The 21,282-nt window shown below is 39.9% G+C and overlaps 1 protein-coding gene across 14 annotated transcripts in view; it reads right to left on the bottom strand.

Annotated features, from left to right (window-relative positions):
• Positions 1–21,282, bottom strand: part of cep170aa (centrosomal protein 170Aa) — a 54,964-nt gene that overhangs the window by 3,562 nt on the left and 30,120 nt on the right. For 3 of the 14 annotated variants that reach the window (XM_046868053.1, XM_046868138.1, XM_046868145.1), the window contains 10 exons: positions 19,193–19,683; positions 17,650–17,739; positions 15,752–15,887; positions 13,572–15,047; positions 6,565–6,805; positions 3,395–3,575; positions 2,972–3,148; positions 749–837; positions 554–647; positions 354–405 (listed from right to left, as the gene is read on the bottom strand). In XM_046868053.1, coding sequence (XP_046724009.1) covers positions 354–405; positions 554–647; positions 749–837; positions 2,972–3,148; positions 3,395–3,575; positions 6,565–6,805; positions 13,572–15,047; positions 15,752–15,887; positions 17,650–17,739; positions 19,193–19,683 — 3,027 coding nt within the window. The remainder of the gene's footprint in view (positions 1–353; positions 406–553; positions 648–748; positions 838–2,971; positions 3,149–3,394; positions 3,576–6,564; positions 6,806–13,571; positions 15,048–15,751; positions 15,888–17,649; positions 17,740–19,192; positions 19,684–21,282) is intronic. The other 11 variants (XM_046868094.1, XM_046868102.1, XM_046868122.1 and 8 more) reach the window with 11 other exon arrangements.

The raw sequence follows: 21,282 nt of genomic DNA, 5'->3' as shown, positions 1-21,282 counted from the left end.
AAGCCGTCTTCTTATACCCAAACAGAGCACAGTTGAACATGCTATTAGAAATATCTGGGACTTTTTCTATAGGTTGAGTGGAGTTAAAAGTTGTACTGCGGCTAGCCACAAGAGGGAGCCAGTGACATTTTGGCCTCGGTTTTTAATGGATACCATGTTGTTTTTCATAATATGGTATACACTGCATGCTTGTAAGGTTCATATAATGTTTTCAAAACTACACTTTGCTAACACTACTCATTGCTCTCTTGAGAAAAAAATGGTCAAATGAGACATTCTGGACCAAAAGCTTGAGTGTAAGAAGATTGATAGGTAGGTCAAACCTGTGTAAACAGCATTGTTTTGAAACTCACCTTGGATTTGCTTTTCCACCCTCTTCAGCTCTGTCAGAATGGTTGCGATTTCCTATGACAATTACAGCATTATTAGTATTGGTATTATGTGATGAAGTATTAAAGGCTATTCTGAACACTTGTAAACATGAACACAGATTTAAAAGTGCTCCTGTGACTGGCACTGGGATCCTTATATTTGGTCGTGTTATTGAACTGACCTTGTTAGTGGTTTTGAGAAGTGGTATATCACTCTCTGTGCTCAGTTTGCTCTCGATGTCGTCCCAGTTCCTGTCCTTGTCCTTGAACAAAATCCTTGAACACAACACAAGCATTTCCAACATGATGTATCAGTAAAATGACTGACATGTTTCAATGTCTGGTATTGATAAGTGCAAACTCTTTCAAATACTGACTTGATTTTGCCTGCCGTTTTGTCCACAGATTGGCGAATTTTGGAGGACAGCTGAGAGACTGATGTCAGCAGCAAGCTGTCTAGCACAGCCTACAAGGTCATACGACAGAATGCTGAGCAATTCGGATTCACATACAAACACAAGTATACATCAGAGTATGGATTCGATTTACATCGGATGTAATGGTTATGCGTAGTCTACATAGTAATATTCTGAATCTCTAGCACTTACAAATGATGTGGATGGCTGTAGCATTCATAATGTATAAATACGATTAACAGTGGAGGTTGAACCGATAGTGGATTTTACAAATATAGATAGCTAGGTTGGATCATACTAGCCGATAACTGATTAATCAACAAATTTTTGTTCCAGCAATCAACTATCGGTGCAGATTAATCGGCAAAACCAATGAATCACTCGAACTTTAATTGACAGTGCAAAGAAATTAATGTATCAGGTGTAAAAATATTTATAATCATTAAAAAAAATATATATAAAATTAGTTATTTAATAAATGCTTAGTATATTCACTGATCAGGCATAATATTATGACATTAAAACATTATGACCGGTTAAATGAATATCACTGATTATCTCTTAATCATGGCACCTGTTAGTATGTCAGATATATTAGGCAGCAAGTGAACATTTTGTCCTCAAAGTTGACGTGTTATAAGCAGGAAAAATGGGCAAGCGTAAGGATTTGAGCGAGTTTGATGAGAGCCAAATTGTGATGCTAGTCGACTGGGTCAGAGCTTCTCCAAATCTGCAGCTCCTGTGGGGTGTTTCCTTGTCTGCAGTGGTCAGAATCTGTCCAAGGCTTATTAGGTGCTTTTACATGGAGAATTGTAATCGGATTAAAAGTCTAATCTGAATGAAAATAATCTATATAAACACCTCAGTCATAAAAAAAAAATGCTCAAACCGAATAAAATTATAATCGGTTTGAGACGAGTGGAATAAACATTTCTATAAACCAAACAAAATAAAAATTCTGCCATGTAAACATGTTGAACCGATTACTTTATAAGACCCATTACTGGAGGGACAAAATGTGCTTCTTCAAATCTGTGTGATTTCGGATGCCTCCTGTTCACGTGGCATCTATATCAGATCTCGTCCCGGCTTATTCATCATTCCCTTGCAGAAGATATATGCAAACTTTTTTACTGTGCTCTTGCGAACACCGAAATGACTTGCCACACAGCTTCCGAGTTTGTATAAAACAACCTCGACACGCATAATTAGTGGAATTCGATTTTTTTGACAGTCTTTCCTTCTGGGGCCATAAATTCTTCTACCAATCCATACAAACGTGAATGACCGGGGACTCATGCCGAAAGTTACGTTTCTATTTCAGGTCACTAAATTCCAGCATTACAACCCGTTCCCATCAGTCCTTCATCCATACGCTTCTGCTATTCGGAGGAGGGAGGGTTATATTCAGATGCTTCTTAAAGATGCACAGCCACCAAAAAGCTCAGCTTCCTGTGCCTGTCTTTTTCTTATTCTTTTCAGCAGTAGTAGGCCCACAAATCCACGCTGTTGATTGGTTAAGAGCAACATTTTACATGAAAATAGCGCGCATAAGAAATAATCAATAGGAATGATGTACATGTAAACGTGACTATTGATGAACGTGGGACTGGCCCATGATGTCCGATCCAACATACAAGCTCCTGTAGCTCAAATTGCTGAAGAGGTTAATGCTGTTAATGCTCGACGGGTCACGACTGTTTTGGCAGAGGGGACCAACACAATATTAGGCAGGTGGTCATAATGTTATGCCTGATCGGTGTAACTAAGCATATTGTATATTGTATCTTTTTTTAATCATTGAATATATTCAATACAAATCACATGGCATTTCCTGCAGCTCTTCGCTCTGAACTTTGGTCCATACTGCAAGTAAAAACATCAACCACAAACCAAAATACAGAGTTTATACACTGGTTCATTTTTCTGCACTTGGGTCAATTCAGGGTCAAATCACTTTCTCGCTGTAATCGATTTGTGTTTGATCAGATCCAGACTGAGATTTCCAAACTCAGACAATCTTGGATGTTTTGTGAGTGTCTCAATCTGATGCTGCAGTTTTCTGTGTAAATGAATTGCAGTTCGACATACATAAAGCAAATGCATACATGTCTTCACACACATTGAGCATGCATGCAGTCTGAATTTTAGTATGTGCAGTGATGCAGGTTATGAAGTTCATACCGGTCTGACCTCATCTCGGTTCCATGTGCGCCTTCGCAGTGCATTCTGGGGATCCAGACTGTCCGGGGCTCGAGGCCGCAGCTCCACAGGCCTACCGTTAATCTCTGGAGTCTTGGTCTGCACCACAGGGGGGATCTTCCGAAAGTTCAAACTTTCATCAAAAACTCGCTCTACCAACTATAAGTAATAAGATGAAAGGGTGAAGTGATGAAGAATGGAGGTCAGTTTTGCTGCTACTCTGCTTGGAATTGTTATATATGTATTAGAAAACGCTATCCTGTCCGTGAGTGGGATAGACTGGAAAAACTCTGTGGCTAACGGGGAATAAAAGCTACATGTTTACTAAAACATCATTCGTTATTATTATATTTTAGTCTTTAAGCCGATGGTGTGGTGTAAGTTCTCTGGGGAAGTGGGTTGTACCTCCTCCCTGGTGTCGATGGCAGAGCCGGGCGTGGTGGCCGCCGTGCTCACCGTGGTGCTTGGTGCTGTGCCAGAGGAGCTGACCGAGTCGATCTCGCCGGCCACGTCATGGATCTCCCGTGCCAGAATGGCCAGATCCTTAGCCAGGTCCTGACTGATCCTGCGCACACAGGGGAATAACCTGTTAAACATCAGACGGGTGCCAAAACTAGGGGAGGTCATAAACATGCAAAACAATGCGCAAAACTCTGACAAGGTGGGCCCTAAACAGCATGCTCACATAATCAATGGAAAAACTAAAATACATAAAACCAATAATACAAACAAACATAAAATATGCATTAATAGTAATTATTTTAATGAAGTACTGTAAAAGGAATAAAGAAACATGCATAAAGGTTCCTCAAAATTAAACATTTTACTTGGCAAAATATACAATGATGATGTTGGCATACAAAGCAATCCTGTAATCAGATACGATACATAAAATAATTCAACTTCTTCTTTAAAGTGGTTGTAAAACAGTTTTTTCTTAATATCTTTTTTTATCCCTCTGTAAAATCTTATTCTATCCTTTCCAGACTTCTTGGTAGCATTTTTAACCACTTTCAACTTTACTGTGAGACTGAAGCGCTCATGATTTTTATCACAGGAGTCGCTGTCGATTTCTGAGCATGCAATGATTGCCGAAACATTTTTCAGTTGTCATAACGTTACAGAGTACATGGTTTGTTCCGCAGTCGACACGCACGAGGTATTTCTGTGTGTGTGTTTATACAGTATCTCACAAAAGTGAGTACATTACTCACATTTCAGCAACAATTTTTTTTTTACTTTTTAAGTGACAATACTATAGAAATGAAACTTGGATATATTTTAGAGTTGTCAATGTGCAGCTTGTGTAGCAGTACTGATTTACTGTCCTCTATAATGGCTCAACATACAGCCATTATTGTCTAAATGGCTTTCAACAAAAGTGAGTACACTCTAAATGATAAGGGCAAGACGTTGTTTAACCATGCAAAGCCACCTGTTTTTGTCTGCTTGACAGGACCATACAAATTTGTGTATCTTGTATTAGAGCAGTTAAAATCTGGTGCTTTGAGTTCAATTCTCTCATACTAGCATGGCACCTCATGGCAAAAAACTCTGAGATTTGAGAATTAGAATTAGTTTCTCTCCACCAAGATGACTGAGGCTATAAGATGATCAGTAACACCCTGAAACTGAGTTACAGTACAGTGGCCAGGGTCATACAGAGGTTTTCCAAGACAGGTTCCACTCGGAACAGGCCTCACAAGGGTCCATCAAAGAAGTTGAGTCCTCGTGCTGTGCGTCAGGTGCAGAAGCTGCTTCAAAAAACAGATGCATGAGTGCTGCAGCATTGCTTTAGAGGTTGCAGAAGCAGAAGGTCCACTTGTAAGTGCTCAGACCATATGTACACTGCAACACTTCTGAAACTGGCTCACAAGAAAGCATACAAACAGTTTGCTGAAGACAACCTGTCCAAGAGCATGAATTACTGAAACCATGTCCTGTGGTTTGATGAGATTTAAGATAATCTTGTTTGGCTTAGATGGTGTCCAGAACGTGAGAAAATTGTGTCCTGCCTACAGTCAAGCATGGTGGTGGTTGCATCATGGTCTGGGGCTGCATGAGAGCTGCTGGTACTGGGGAGCTGGGGTTCATTGAGAGAAACATGGATTCTAATATGTATTGTGACATTCTGAACATGATGCCCTCCCTGCAGAAAATAGACTGAATATAATAACATAATAACAACCCCAAATACACCACCAACATGACAACTGCCTTGCTGAGGAAACTAAAGGTGAAGGAGTGGCAATGTATGTCTCCAGACCTGAACCCTATTGAGAACCTCTGGGGCATCTTCAAGCAGAAGGTGGAGAAACACCATGTGTCTAACATCCAGCAGCTCTGTGATGTCATTAAAGTGGAATGGAAGAGGATCCCAGCAATAACCTGTGCAGCTCTGGTGAATTCCATTCCCAGGAGGATTAAGGCAGTGATGGATAACAATGGTGCTCACACAGATTACTGACACTCTGGACACAGTTTTGAGGCGTTCACTCAGGGTGTTTACTCACTTTGTTGCCAGTTATTTAGACAATAATTGCTGTATGGTGAGTTATTTTCAGAGGACAGTAAATCTGTACTGCTATACAAGTGGACATTTACTACTTTAAAATATATGCAAGTTTCATTTTTATAGTACTGTCTCTTGAGAACATATAATAAAATGGTTGCTAAAATGTGAGGGGTGTGTCCATATACATATAACCTATATATCTATTATTCTCAAACTCTGTATACTCAATTCATTCACAATCACAAACACTTGCTGATGTGGTTTTAAACAAAGTATGGCACTAATCCAAAATGAATGGGGTCGAACTAGAGTGATTGTGAATGAATATATAGTTCTGATTTCAAATGAACAACTTTTCAATATATTGCAATTTAAAGTAAGTTAACGATAATTTGATCGTTTTTGGTAAAGATTTTGTGTGAGACTCCCATGAAACAGACCGAATAACTACATGTGGGCTAACGGAAAGATGCCTTTCTCATAGTTTTGAAAGTTTCAGCAAATTTACAGTAGATTAATTGTGATTGGTACAACAAATTTCCTTTGCAGCAGAGAAACTCGACAGCTGTAAATGCTAAGTAGCTATTGCTCTGAGTATAAAAAGAACATCTGGCTGAACACTGCTGTGTCATCACTATTTTGTTGTTTTCCTACACAGGAGCATTGTAGTGAAGTCAGAGTACTCCTGAGATTGCGTGATTATCTGTAGGCATATTGTTGTACAAAAGAGAGAGACTAAGAGAAAAAGAATAGTGAGTAATAAAGACTAAATGGAGAGAATAAACAGATAGGCAGGGTGCTATGTGGCCAGTCGTTTAGAACTCCTCTAGCCTCAAAGAGACAAACTCAAAGCATTGTTAAAATGGACTGGACAAAGAAATCTGTAGCCAGACTTCTGTATCTGTCTCCACAAAGCAGCTAGGCATAAATGTAAATCTCACAATGCCAGTAATGGTCCTATAATAAGAAAGGGAGTGGAGTCTAGTTCTACTGCTTTCTAGGTAACTAGAAAGTGCACGAGTGTATAAGTGAATCTGAGGAACATGAAGTTGATTGGTACCTGGCGATCTCTTCGCTGTGTGCTGTCCAGTCTCTGATATATTCCTCCTGCTCCCTCATCCTGTGTTTGATGGTGATGGTGCCTGGGCTTGTCGTCACTGCGCTCGAGCTGCTCAGCCTACTGGTGCGCAGAGCAGTGCCTGGTCTCAAGCGCCCGGCTTTCGGTGAGTTCCTGTTCGAGCCGAACTCGTCCTCAGAGGTGGAACCGTATTCCGTATTAAGTCGCCGCCACCTGCTGCTGGCTGCAAATACACAGGAGACGTGTGGTTATTGTGTGGGCCAGAGGCTACATCATATTATACACTTTTCTATACGGTAGAGCACCAGCAAACCATAGTTTGTCTACTGCGAGAAGCTGAGCAAATAATAGAGCACTGAGCATGCTATGTACTACGAAATAATTATGTTCCTAATAAAAGCATGAGAAAGATCTCTCTCTCTCTCTCTCTCTCTCTCTCTCTCTCTCTCTCTATATATATATAGAGAGAGAGAGAGAGAGAGAGAGAGAGAGAGAGAGGGAGAGGGAGAGAGAGAGAGAGAGAGAGGCAATGAGTAAGAAGTGGATAAGTGGGCTGAAGAAAAAAGTTTCAAAAATCTCTTGTCATTATTCAAGATCAAGATTCTTGTCAGTATTAGACACAACTGTGAAACCTGTGCTGTTAGATGAGAAGAACACCAAAGGCACAAATGTTTCAAATGAATTATCTCCATTCCTGCTGACACAAGGTTTAATCAGATGATTTATTCATTTTCATATTCATAATAAAATTCATCATAAGAATAGAATTAAGTAAAGCATCCCAAACACCCACTACCTATTAACAATCATGATATTACTAATATCTGGCAACAAAAAGTGCATAAAGTGAAGCACATGTATAATGTGTGTACTGTATACTGTACAAGCCTCTGGATTCAGTGATGATCTTTGGTTGCTTAAACTGGTCAGTTCAAGGCTCAGCAACATTACTGAGCAATACCTGACTACTTAAATGGACTGAATGACCAGTTTTGTCTTTGCTGATGGCCAAGGCATATTCCAGAAGGATATGAGAAATCATTTTCACACAAAAATTGGCCACCACATAGACTTGACCCCGCTGAAAATCTCAGATGTACTGACAGTGGTCTGACTCTCTCTGTCTCAGTACAAAATGGAAATAAATGTGGTGACATTGCATAAGTTTGTCACCACATTTATTTCCATTTTGTGCTGAGACAGAGAGAATGAAATATAATTTGCAAATCTTTTTGCCTGGGTAGTGTATATTTACATTTTCCAACAGTGTAAAAAGTCTTGCATTAATCCTTTAAAACCTTGTTTCTTTCAGGATTGGAGATTTTCTGTATACCAAAGTACATATGGTCCCAAAAACAAGCAGAAAATAATAATTTTAAGAATGTATACATATCTGTCAAATCTATCCAAAAGAAAAAAAGAAAAGTCTGATTAATGTTACAACTATCACAGTGAGATTTACCACAGTGAGATTTAAGCGATGTATTGCAATTAAGTGATGACATACTCTGCTGTCTTCTCTATGTTACGTCAACGTTAACTATAAAAAATAGAGGTTTTGATATTGCGCTTGCTCACCATACACCCAAGCAGCCATTCAATCAGTTGTTATGAATGATTGCCATCAGGGGGAGCCGATGCAACACAAGCTGGACTTAAAGCTTTTTATTCCCATTGCTTAAAGCTTGCATCAGCAGTCTGGTGACTTTTTTTGGGGACATCTGCCATACTCTATATGTTCTACACTATATTCTGTGTTATGTCCTTCAGGATTACCTAAAAATTACACCCCATCTTTTCTGAAAATTACAAAATAAAATTCATTTTTTATTTAAAAACTTTTTAAGTACTTTTAGCTCACCTCTTAATCCTATCTTTAAATCATCTCCTTGGGAGTATGTAACTTAAATACACAGCACAAGAATAAGCATACTTCAATATCACTGATACGTACATGATTTTACTGTGGAACTTCTACATTGAGTTACATAAAAAAACACACTCACGGGATGCAAGGCTCTTTTCAAGGGCTTGGAATGGAGCACTGTAAGTATTTGCATGTTTTCATCATCGCATTAGAGTCATATTTGACCAAGGTCTTACATGCACAGACGCTGGTGCAAATACAAAAAAGCACACACAACGCGCACAAAATGGTTTGCGCGCACACACACACACACACACACACACACACACACACACACACACACACACACAGCAACTAAAAAGCACACGCAGCCCAGAGATGGTACAGTACCCATGGGCTCCTGGTCAGCTAGGTCGTCCTCAGGCTCGGGTCGAGACATCTCTGAGTAAATGTGCTCTTTATAAACAACATATGCATGCAGGGACAACAACAGATGACAGACATCAACAATCAGACATCAAGAAAAAAACAATCTGTGGGAAAATACACTGCTAACTAACATTTGTGTGGGGTCTTAGTATAAATATATCTAATATCTAATAATGTACAAGCCCTTGTTTTAATGTATAAGACCTACTTCCTGGCAATTTCAATGTATATGGAAAGGAAAAGGCATCCTTTGAGTTCAAGCAAGGAATTACAAAAAAAAGTATCATTCGGCTGCTCTCATTAGGGGTCGCCACAGCGGATCATTCGTCTCCGTATTTTACTCTGTCCTCTACATTTGCCTTTTTCAAACCAACTACCTGCATGTCTTCCCTCAACACATCAATGAACTTCCCTTTTGGCCTTCCTCATTTCCTCCTTCTTGGTGGCTCCATCCTCAGCATTCTCCTACCAATATACCCCATGTCCCTCCTCTGCAAATGTCCAAACCATCTCAATTGTTCCTCTCTCACTTTTTACCCAAAACATCCTACATGCGCTGTCTGTCCAATAAACGCATTTCTAATCCTCTTCATCCTCATCACTCCTATTGAAAATCTCAACATCTTTAGCTCTGCTACCTCATTTGCGGCATTTAGCAGATGCCCTTATCCAGCTCCAGCTCCACCTCCTGTCATTTACTCAATGCCACTGTCGCTAAACCATACAACATCTCAGGTCTTACCACAGTCCTTTAAACTTTCCCTCTTTCACTCTTGCAGATACTCTTCTATCACAAATCACTCCTGTCACTCTTCTCCACCCACTCCACCCTGCCTGCACTCTTTTCTTCACTTCTCTAACACACTCTCCATTACTTTGCACTGTTGACCCCAGGTACCTGAACTCCTCCACCTTCACCACCTCTTCTCCCTGCAACTGCACCACTCCACTGCCCTCCCTCTCATTCACACACACATACTCTGTCTTACTCCTACTGACTTTCATTCCCTTTCTCTTCAGCGCGTACCTCCACCTCTCCAGGCTCTTCTCAACCTGCTCCCTACTCTCACCACAAATCACAAGATCATCCACAAACATTATAGTCTATGAAAACTCCTGTCTGACCTCTTCCGTCAAATCTGTCCATCACCACTGCAAACAGGAAAGGGCTCAGAGCCAATCCTTGATTAAATCCAACTTCCACCTTGAACCAGTCTGTCTGCACACTTCACTGCTGTCACACTGTCCTCATACAATACCACAATTCCTCTCTAGGCACACTGTCATATGCTTTCTCTAAATCCACAAACACACAATGCAACTTCTTCTGACCTTCTCTATACTTCTCCATCAACATTCTTAAAGCAAATAATGCGTCTGTGGTGCTCTTCCACTGCATAAAACTATACTGTTGCTCACAGATGGTCACCTTTTCTCAGCCTGGATTTCACTACTCTTTCTCCCAATTTCATGGTGTGACTAATCAACTTTATTCCCCTGTAGTTACTGCAGGTCTGCACATTTCCCTTATTCTTAAAGATTGGTATCAGCACACTCCTTCTCCATTCCTCAGGCATCCTCTCACCTTCCAAAATCTTGTTGAACAATCTTTTTAAAAAGATTGCCATCTTTTCTAAACATCTCCATGCTTCTACCGGTATGCCATCTGGTCCTACCAACTTTCCACTCTTCATCCTGTTAATCACTGCTCTCACTTTCTCCTTACTAATCCTATCCACTTCCTGCTTTACCATACATAGAACATAGTCCTTAAACATCACCCTATGATCCTCCTTTTTATTAAAATAAAAAAAGTATTTTCCACTGCCTTTTCCATCCTTTTAGCAAAATCTACATTCCTCTTCTTAAGACCATACCTACCCATTACCACCTCATCACCTCTGTTCCCTTCACCTACATAGCCATTAAAGTCTGCCCCAATCACCAATCATTCATTCCTAGGTACACCTTCTACCACTTCATCTAACTCACTCCAGAATTTTTCCTTCTCCTCCATCTCACAGCCGACTTGTGGAGCATAAGCACTGATGATGTTTATCATCACCCCTTCAACTTCCAGCTTTATGTTCATAACTCTCTTCACCTCCACTACTCTCTTACTGTGCACTTGGTTCAGGATCACCCCTACACAATTTCTCTTTCCATCCACACCATGAACAAGGAATTATAAAACAGTATGATCCATTATGGAAGGAAATGTATGTAATGTATGTGGGCTGAGCACAGATACAAGCTCCACACCCTGTTTTACTGATCTGCCCTTTAGATATTCACCTCTTTTCCAACAAAACACCTTTCTTTTCTAAAAAACTGTTTGATTGAACCACACATATGGTGTGATATAACTGCACGAGTCTCTGAGAAAAGGCAACCAAATTCAACAGTTGCCGTTAAGCCCAAAAGCCTTATGCACGACCTGGAAAAATGTTTCCCCCTCATGTCAATCTCTTGACATTTGGACTAAATAAAGCTGAATCCAAGGTTAACTTTATATGCATAAATGGATTTTAAAACACTCTTGACACAACCTAAATGCTCCAGTAACCTGCAATTGTGGTTGAAAAGCTAAGAGCCTTCTGTCTGTACATGTAGACAGTGGCCACTCTGGTGCATTTTACAATAACTTAAAAGTATATTTGGAAGTAACTTGAAATTTGTGATTTAAATCCTGCCGATCACCAGTGGTGTATTTTTTGTGTTCTGGCTACCAAAGTTCATTGAATTGGTTTGGAGTAGGGCTGTAGCTATCGATTATTTTATGAATCGAGTATTATGCCGATTATTCCAACGATTAATCGAGGTAATCGGATTAGAAGTAGTTTTTCTTTGTTAAAGAGCAATACTAACTTGTTTTTTTTCTGCCGGAATCCTATGGAAGCCCGTTTCTGCCACATAATTATTATTTTTTTGCCTAACTTTTATCATTTTTAAGGAATTTTTAAATAATTTTTATATTTTAATTTATATACACTGCGTTCAAAAAGTTCATCCGAAGTAGCGACGTAGAGTAGGGAGACAAGAAAACCACAAAGTCGATACTGTGCGAGATTTAATAAATAAATACGTGAGAATAATTATGAGTTTTATTAAGCGAATAGTTTCCCATAATCTACTGTACATGGCCACTGCAGAGGGACTTTTCGAACGCAACTGAATTTGTATTTTGATGTAAAGCTATTAAATGCACTAAATGGGTTTAGATTTTGGGTTTAGAATGAGTTTAGACCGATATTCTTGTATGCATTTTTAGCAATTAAAATTGACATTTTTCCAAAAAGAAAAACAAATTAAATGTTCATTTTAAGAGACCTGTCATATTTTCTATCTTATTTAGTATTGCTCTTTAATAAAGAAAAAGTACTTCTTATCCGAATACTCGATTAATGGATGGATTAATCGTTGGAATACTCGATTACTAAAATAATCTACAACAGCAGCCCTACTATGGTGAAAAGAAAAGCTAAACACTACAGCTATGTGACTAGCCGGTGTATAGGTTGTACCTACTGGAATGTTAAGATAAACACCTGGGAAGTCAAGCTCAACTTACTGGATTGAGGTAAGCAAAAGAAGCAAGGAATTAAAATTTTTTTACAAGATTTTATATCAAGTATTATGCATTAAGGAAAATTTCACATTATTCTAAATCAAGGGTCCCCAAACTAAGGTCTGCAGGTCAAATACAGACCAGACATTTAAAACAACCCTCTAAACAATACCAGAGACATAAATAAAAAATTTAATTTTAATTATGGTTTTACTGATATCATATCTGTATTTGATAATAAATGTTGGCTTTAAAACAAAAATTTCCCTTAGATATTAGTAGCATAATTATATAATACCAACCAACCAACAGAATGTTACATTCAACATAACATTCCATTGTGATCGAGCAGGTGCTACTGCACGTGAGACAAATTCAAAGAGACAACAAAATGGCAAAATTGTTAAGAAAGAGAAAAGTCGATTTAGAATGCAGGGTATTTGACCAAAAGTGGACAAGTGATTATTTTTTGTTCAGTGCAAAGAAGTGTCTGTTTGTCTTATCTGTCAAGAAACACCGTCTGTGTTCAAAGAATACATTCTGTGCCGACACTATGAACCCCACCACAGAGACAGGTATGCAAGGACAAATGAGCGCGGACAAATTGTTGAAGCTGAAAAGTGGACTGTCAGCTCAGCAGTATATGTCTGTATGCCAAAAACCAACTGAACAATTCGACCGTTCGAGCTAGTATTCAGGTTGCTTAACAGATTGCAAACAAGGAATATGAAAAAATTTCATTATGATAGTAATAATGCTCTTTAAAATATAATATATCTCTTTAAAATTAATGCTTATTTGTCTGTATGGTGCATAACGAAATAATAAACTAATCTAGCATGAGGAAGGCATAATAAATACATTTAAAATCATAATAAAATCTCCACAATAATACTGGTAGTCACTTCGACATATGTCATTTTCTGATACAGACCAACTTGGCCACCATTAAAAAAAATGATGTGGCCCTGACAGAAAAAAGTTTGGGGACCCTTGTTCTTAATTAATCTCTTGCTTATTTTATAGACCTTTTAATGGTTAGCCAATATGGATAGTGCAATTCTAAATAATTTGTGAAAATACATAAGTCTATACCATATAAAGTGAGGATTAATATGAGCTTACCTGCAGGAGCACTGGTGATAGAAGGCGTGGTCTTAGATTTGGTGTCTGTCAGCTTGGAGACGCTGTTTGCCCGGAGACGTGGGTTAAGTTTGCTGTCTGCCGGGTTGGTGGGGCGCAAGCCTAGTCTCAAAGCTGTCTCAGATGATATCCTTGAGGTAGTGCTGCGGGATATTGTAGCTTCAGAGTCGCTGCGTGCTGACATGGACCCGAGCCTGGTGCGTCTGGGCTGTGCCAACATATCGAGCCGAGATGGTGCCTTCCTGCCTGATGGTGGTCTGGATGTAGAGCTGGTTGTGGACACTTCAGATGCAACTGAGACTCGGTCTGCATCTGCCAGGTCTGTGTCAGATGTGTCTCCAAGTCGAGCACGTCTCAGGAGAGATGCTCTTGTGGGCCGAGGCTGAGGCAACTGAGGCTTGCCAATGGGAGTAGTGCTGGCTTGGGGTGTCCTGTTCGATTTGCTTGCTCTAGTGACCTTTGAGGAGTCCAGTTTGGAGTGCAACAAGTCATCAGTGAAAGTGAACGGGTTACGTCCATTCTCCTGGTCATCAGAGAGCACATCAGAAATCGGTAACGAGGATGTCTGCTCATCATCAGTCAAGTCCATGGAGGGCTGGCGGGCCCGCTGACTTGTATGGGAAGAACGACGTGTATCCAAACGCCCATCTGATGTCTTGGGCTTGGCTTTCCTTTCCAATCGCTCCCGTGCATTGGTTGTGCTCTTTCCAGCTGAGCTCATGTTGCTTTTCTCTCTGTGCATACTGCTGAGAGAACGGCGCTTCTGCGGCACTTCAGTGCGACCAGTTGCTTTAGTTGTGTCAGAACCCAACTCTGGGGAAAAAGAGCGTCCTAAAGGGTAGCCAGGGGGTGGCGAAGGGTCCAGCTTTTTCTCATCTCGCAGTTTGGCCTCAAGAAAGGCCATAACAGCCTCAGTGTCCTTAAGCAGCGTGGCTGTGTCCATGCTGCCAGCTGAGTCACTGCGCTCTCTGCCCCCAGACTGGCGCTGGTTGATACGTGGGATGAGCTCAAGTGGAACATTGGCACTTGGTTTGTCTATGGTAAAGCTGCCTTGACGCACCAGGGGCTTCCCACTCCGTTCGCCATCACTCCCTTTGCTCCTGTCCTCAGCACGCCTCCTGCGAGCGTCCTCACTCTGCTTCTCTACATCTCCCACAGGAGGCACAGGAGGCTTGGAAGAGGCCATCTGCACCTGGTTTGTCTTTCCACTTGTAGTAGCGTCCTTCTTGCTTGGAGTGGAAACACATTCACCATCACCCTTGTGCTGTTTTTCTTGTAGTTCAGTGTCTTGCTTCTCACCAATCTCAGAGCGAAGTCCTGTGGAAGGGGTGGACTTCCCCAGCCTGCTCTTCTCCTCAGTGGGTAGTTGAGGCAGTGTCCTCCTCTTCCGTTCAGCCTGGCTGGAGGTGGCAGAGCCAGTGCTCCTCAAAGACACACCTGACTCAAATGTCTCAGCTTCTGAAAGAAAAATATTATGACATGCTTTTGAATTTGAAGATTATTTTTGCTGAGTCATCAGCAAATCGGTACACTGATTATCTCTTCATCATGGCATCTGTTAATAGGTGAAATATATTAGGCATCAAGTAAACATTTTGTCCTCATAGTTGACTTGTTAGAAACAGGAAAATGGGCAAGCATAAATTTTTGAGTGAGTTTGACTAGCTCAAATTGCTGAAGAGGTTAATGCAGTAATGCTCGACGGGTCACAACTGTTATGGTAGCAAAAGGGGGACCAACACAATATTAGGTAGGTGGTCATACAAATACAGTTTAAAATGTTGAGCGTAAGTCTAATTCATATTTTAATCACAATTTTATCTCAAACTGTCGTTAGCAATAATTAGAATACAGGGTACAAGGTAAAAGTGCTCTTAGACCTAAAGAGACTGTCCCAACCCATAATTCTCTTTTGGGTTACAGGACAGGCTTATCACTTTACAAATCATTGTTCACCAATATAAAGTAAAAGAACCCACTACAACCAGCAAAGCAGCTGACACCACTACCAGCAGTGTTTATCTTTTCAAATTTAAGTGAAATGTGTTTTTGCTGGGTGAATTTTATGTTTCAGTCTGAACCATGCTTTAGCTGAAAAATCATAGTTAGCAAATTGTATCATCAGAACATTATATATTATCTAGTGAGATAAAGATTAATACCTCGCTCTTGATGGACAAAGTGTGTGGGTTCTGCTCCAGAACCTTCAGGATCAGTTCTTGTGTGATTGGCAGCTAAAGTGGCCCACTGGGAAACCCAATGTGGACTTCCAACAGCAACCGATTCCACCAAAAGGCCCTACAAACAAAGTACATGTGTATTCAATAAGCACATCCACGCTATTGATTCAAATCAATTACCCCTGTTAGAGTAAGTCTTTGCAAATGTCATTCCTCTTGATGTGTCTTGAGTAGTGTGTTGTCCAGTGTACTGTCCCATGCACTAAAATGTTCCAGTGCATGCAAGTATATTAACAGGCTTAGAAATAAAATCTACATGAAAAATTTGGAAAGACACTTTGTTGTACAATTCCTGTAGCATTAATCATTAAGCATTATCTCCATTCCTGTACATTTTGTTGATTCAAGTGGATTATTAGTTTTTGAGTAGGAAAATCACCAAACTGTTTTGAATTAGGTGCTGTGATCCAGTGTCTATTGTGTTTACACACAATGCCACTAGAATTGTGGGGTATGTCGACTGCATGGCGCCATTATTCTTGGCCATGTGTATGTGCCTTGAGGGGAAGGGAGCACGGTTCCTTCTTTTTTTTCCCTTAACTGGGTCAGTGAGTGAGTGACCTACTCTGTTTAATCAAAAAAATGGTCAAATAAAGGAATGGCACCGAACCGACACAGAATCAATGCAAATGTTACATGCCTTCTTTAGTGGCAGTCTGAAAATTGGAGTTTCCTCAGGCAAGCTTTCCAAAGAATGGTATTAAAGAAATTCAATACGATTTCAATGAATTTAAAATTCCAGCACACTCATATAAATACATACTATATTAGTATATTCAAGTATAGTAAAAAAAAAACAGTAATATCTGTTTGGGCAGCTTTTTTTTTATCATATTGTTAGTCCTCTTAATCCAAAGAAAATCCAAAGAAAGCACCTAGGATTTCCTATGCAATCATGAGTTTTCCATGTGATATCATATAAGCAATCAGAAACAGTTCACTGCACCTTTTGTGCCTCATTTGACATTTTCTTTTGCCCATGTCCAGGTTTTAATTTTAAGTGCATGTTCATGGGTGTTTTATGTTTCGTTTCATCCATTTAGAATCATGTTTCTTGTTTACGTATTCTTTTCATTGTGTGACAAATGTTGGTGTTTGGTGTATAGTTAATTAACTATATCCAATATATCCTAATATATCTAATATCCACTAAATTAAACGTTTTACACTAGGGGTCCACAAAAACCGGGCCACGGACCAGTACCCGTCAACACAGCAAGAATAAAATCTTTTGAATTTACAATTTTTTTTCATTTTATTGACTTTTATGCATCAATAAATGATGCTCCCACTGATTCAGCATTATGTCAGATAAGTTGAATTTAAATTTTATATGCAATACCTATATAAATAATTAAATCCTATAATATGTATAATAGTAATACATGTTTGGTTGTGCATGTGACATTCTCGGTCCGTGAAAAAAATTGTTTCGCGTCCGTGGTACAAAAAGGTCGGGGACAGCTGTTAAACACCATTCTGCATTGTGCAAAAGATTGTGATTACAATAAAACTTCTGAACTCGATAACTTAATGCATGAAATGTATGTCTGCATGTCAAATGCAATTAAAGACAACGATTCCATTCTATGTATTAGTCAAATTCAGGCTTGTGCAAAAAAAAAAAAAAAAAAACGTTTTAGAAACGCATCTTCTTACAATTTAACAATTTTTTATTAAATAAATATATAATAATAGCTGTTTATACTAATCAGTGCAACCCTGCTCTAAAAGCACTTTAAAAAAATGGACAACTGATCATGTGGTGCACAGCCACACAATAAACAATTAATGTGTCATCCCCAGGACTTCAAAATTACCTCAGCTTTAGTGCTGCTGGCCTTCTTACTGTCCTTAGTTTTCTGATGCGCTGTGCAGCCAGGATCGGGAGGGTTCTTCACCCCAAACACCTAAACAACAGAGGACAAAAGCGCATGAGGAACAAGGGCTCCTTCAAAACAGCACAAAGCCATGAGACTCTGACACCTGAGTGTGGAAACATATGCCTCAAAGCAGAGCGACTTCACAGCGCATGTCCTGAAGCCTTGATTCCATAGCAACAGTGTGGAAAAAAAAGGTCCTGAAACATCTGAGGCAAGAATAAGAGGGTTTTCATTGGTAAAGGTGCCAATTAAAGGCTCTTTATAACATTAAATATATCCATATACAATTTATTTACTCATTCATTCATCTTGACTATTTTATTTATTCGACAGAGAAGGCCTTGAAGGAACTATTTAATTTCCTAAATTGTTTTTTTTTTCTGTTACAAATTAAACTACACTTTGAGAAAAGTTACTGCAATAAAGTCAAGAGCTAAATAGCTCCCTCAAGGTAAATAGAATAAAGCAAGGATTGCCTGGTTAGCTAGAGAGGAGCATCACAAACACATTAGATATAGATTCGGAGAAAGCGCGCTGTGCAAACTGCTCTGGGGACGAGACACAACTCACATTGCACTTCATTAAATCGTAAAGGATCATGGGAAGAAGTGCAGCACAAATTGCTGTGATCTATTGTGCTGCACTGATGTACATCATGGTACCAGAACTGCCTCAAAATGCCTTTAAAACCGTCCTGAAAACTTACAGGTCTCGCTATTGTATTATTAATGTACAAGCACTGTGCATTCAGTCACTTTTTGATTTGGTGAAAGATACATAAAATAATATAGATAAGAAAAAAGCCTCTGCTATTGGGTTCATCATAAAACCTTCAAGGATTAGTGATATTCAAGTGAAAAAATATGATAGATAGATTCCCTGCTTATAAAAAAATGTATAAGCAAATATCATCTCAATAGCAACCACAGTTAGCATTTAATATTTTGACATTACTGATTGGATTATAGTTATCAATGAGACTATATGAAAAGTTTATTTTATGTTGCAATCTTTCTCAATTTAATTGGCTCTTTAATTAGACCATTAGAAGATGAAGTAAATGTCTATGGCAATGTAGATAATTACTTGCTAAACAATTGGCATAATTGCATGTGATTGGTAAAAACTAGGAAACTGCTATAAAAAAAACCATTACTTTCATATTAAGTAAACTTAAATCACTGAACTCTAGTCTTTACATCTTTTTTTCATTTGTTTATCGGCTATGCTGCGGTAGGGCTTTGTATCACTAAGAATCTGACGATATGAAACGTATCACGATACAGGGGTTGTGATACCAATATTTTCTTATGCTGCAGTAGTTTTTTTAGTACTAATTTCAGGTCTGATGAAATATTTATGTTTGTTTAGAGTCTGAACTTCGATTGAATTACCCCTGCAGGCAAACCTAAGAACATATTCACGTTCTGGATTGCTACTAAATATTTTCAATTTAGTATATTGAATCAAAATCTGTTACCTTATCAATCATGCGTCGGGCCTCCTCCTCCTCAGGATTGTGGTTCTCCAGCTCGATGGTATAGGTACCTTTGTCGCTCTGCTCATCGTCCTGCTTCTGTGTCTCATCCACAGGAGTCGTTGTCTTTTCTTCTGACCTTTTTTTCTGCAGTAGCCGTGCCGCTGTTGGTGCCACCGTTGCCAGCACTGATGAAGTGCCCTTAGGATGGGAGGGTGGTGCCGGACACAGCCCTTCTCCTACCATACCTCCTAGAAGAGGTGCTGTCTGGGAGAAGGAGTAGGAGCGGCGTTTGCGCGGGTTCTCCTCGTCAAAGAACTCGATGGTGAAGGCGGTGCGGCTGGTGGAGCCCGAGCCCTCTGCCCCGGTGACTTTGGCACGTGTAAGGCCAGCTGCCTTCAAGCGCTCCTCTAGAGCGGCGTGGCGTCGGCTACCAAAACGCAAGCCGAGGCCGTTCTCTGAGTCGCTTTGGGTGCCATCCTCGTGCTTGCTGCCTGTGAAGGAAGAAACACGAGCCTGTCTGGTTAGTGCATGTTAGCCCGATTAACTAATTGTATTTACGTGTCAATGTTCATGATCTTGTAACTTGGGTCGCACAATTTTGGGAATTTTCCAGACTGGAAACTTTCCAAGGGAATTAGCGGTACAATATAGGAATGAATGGAAATAAACTGGGAATTAAAAAAAAATATGCAGGTTAGCCTGTAACAGGGAACTGACATGTAGTTGCAGGATAATCTTGGTTATGCAATTTCAATGACCAAACAAAATGTTTATGTTTGTATATGATACAGTTTATATAAATTTCCCAAAATTTCTAATGAATTCATTTACATTTCTGTATATTCCCTAAAATTCCTGGTAAGTTTCCAACTTGGAATGTGTCCAAAATATCCCAGATGTAGTTCCCATGGAAAGTTTCCAGACATTTACTGGAAATTAACAGGAAATTACAGCACCCCTACTTGAATCACACAAAATTTGAGTAGCATATGTCCTAGTGCAGCTACAACATGTGTGGGATTGTGGATTGTAACCTCAGGTTTACAGTAGGCATGAATTATAGTAAGTAAGTTAGGTAGATGGTAAAAGAAGCAGGGTGAAGATATAAAGAAGAAGCTTGAACTGGAAAATCACTTTTTTTAGCTCAAGCACTGCAGGCTATAATATGTAGTAAGAGTTTACAAAACCTCCCCTACACTAAACCCTGGCTTCTCCTGCAGCAGAAAAACAACAAAGAGCTCTTCTTCAAATAAACAGAGATTAGCCACACAGGCTCCCAATGAGTCAGTGTCTCAAACTAACATGACCACACACACAAACAACCTTAACTGTGTCAGCCCCGTTCGAGGCCCTCTCGATTAAAGCACCCACCTGAGATCATGAATATTAACGTCTTTCGTCTCAGGTTACGTCTTTCGTCTTAGTGTGCTGCACAGAGGATGCTCGAGACAAACTAGCGTATTGCTGCATACAGGTGCTCCAGGAATCATATCCAAAGAATCACCAGGCTTCATAGCGGTGCAGAAATTCTGAGAGAGAGCATTGTGAAGACTAAAATACATCTGCAACGAAAAAGTCCACCTCAGAGATCACTGAGCCACGCCTCGTAGCGGACTGACTGCAGAGACCCAGGCGCATTCTCAATCACCTGCGCACAGCGCACGCTCCTCCGTTCGCATACGTTCTGTCAGCGCTTCTATAGCCCCAAAAGCACACGCTCATCATAAATAAGCACCCATTTCATTACGACAGGCAACTGTGCTGAAATGAAAGGGCGTTGCTCCCCCTCCCCAAAGAATCAAGCTGCAGTGTTTGAGCAGAATGAGAGGAGAAAGTGCAATCCTACCAGAAAAAAAGGAAAGAAGCATCCCAAACTCCACCTTATGCATTAATTAGCATACTGCATGCATTGAACACTAAGCAGCACAGATGCTGATGAGATGTGAGCTGTATAAAATCGAATGCCTGCACTGAGGAAAAGGTCGCATTGCTGTGAGCATCAGTGGCAGTGCTACGCTCTAGGTGTTCGGAGAATATGAGTGGTGGGTAATATATTCTGCGGTAATAATCAAATCTTTCCATGAACAACT

This window comes from Silurus meridionalis, chromosome 2 (genome assembly GCF_014805685.1).
Source record: "Silurus meridionalis isolate SWU-2019-XX chromosome 2, ASM1480568v1, whole genome shotgun sequence".
NCBI lineage: Eukaryota > Metazoa > Chordata > Actinopteri > Siluriformes > Siluridae > Silurus > Silurus meridionalis.
This window is presented reverse-complemented; position numbering and strand designations above follow the sequence as displayed.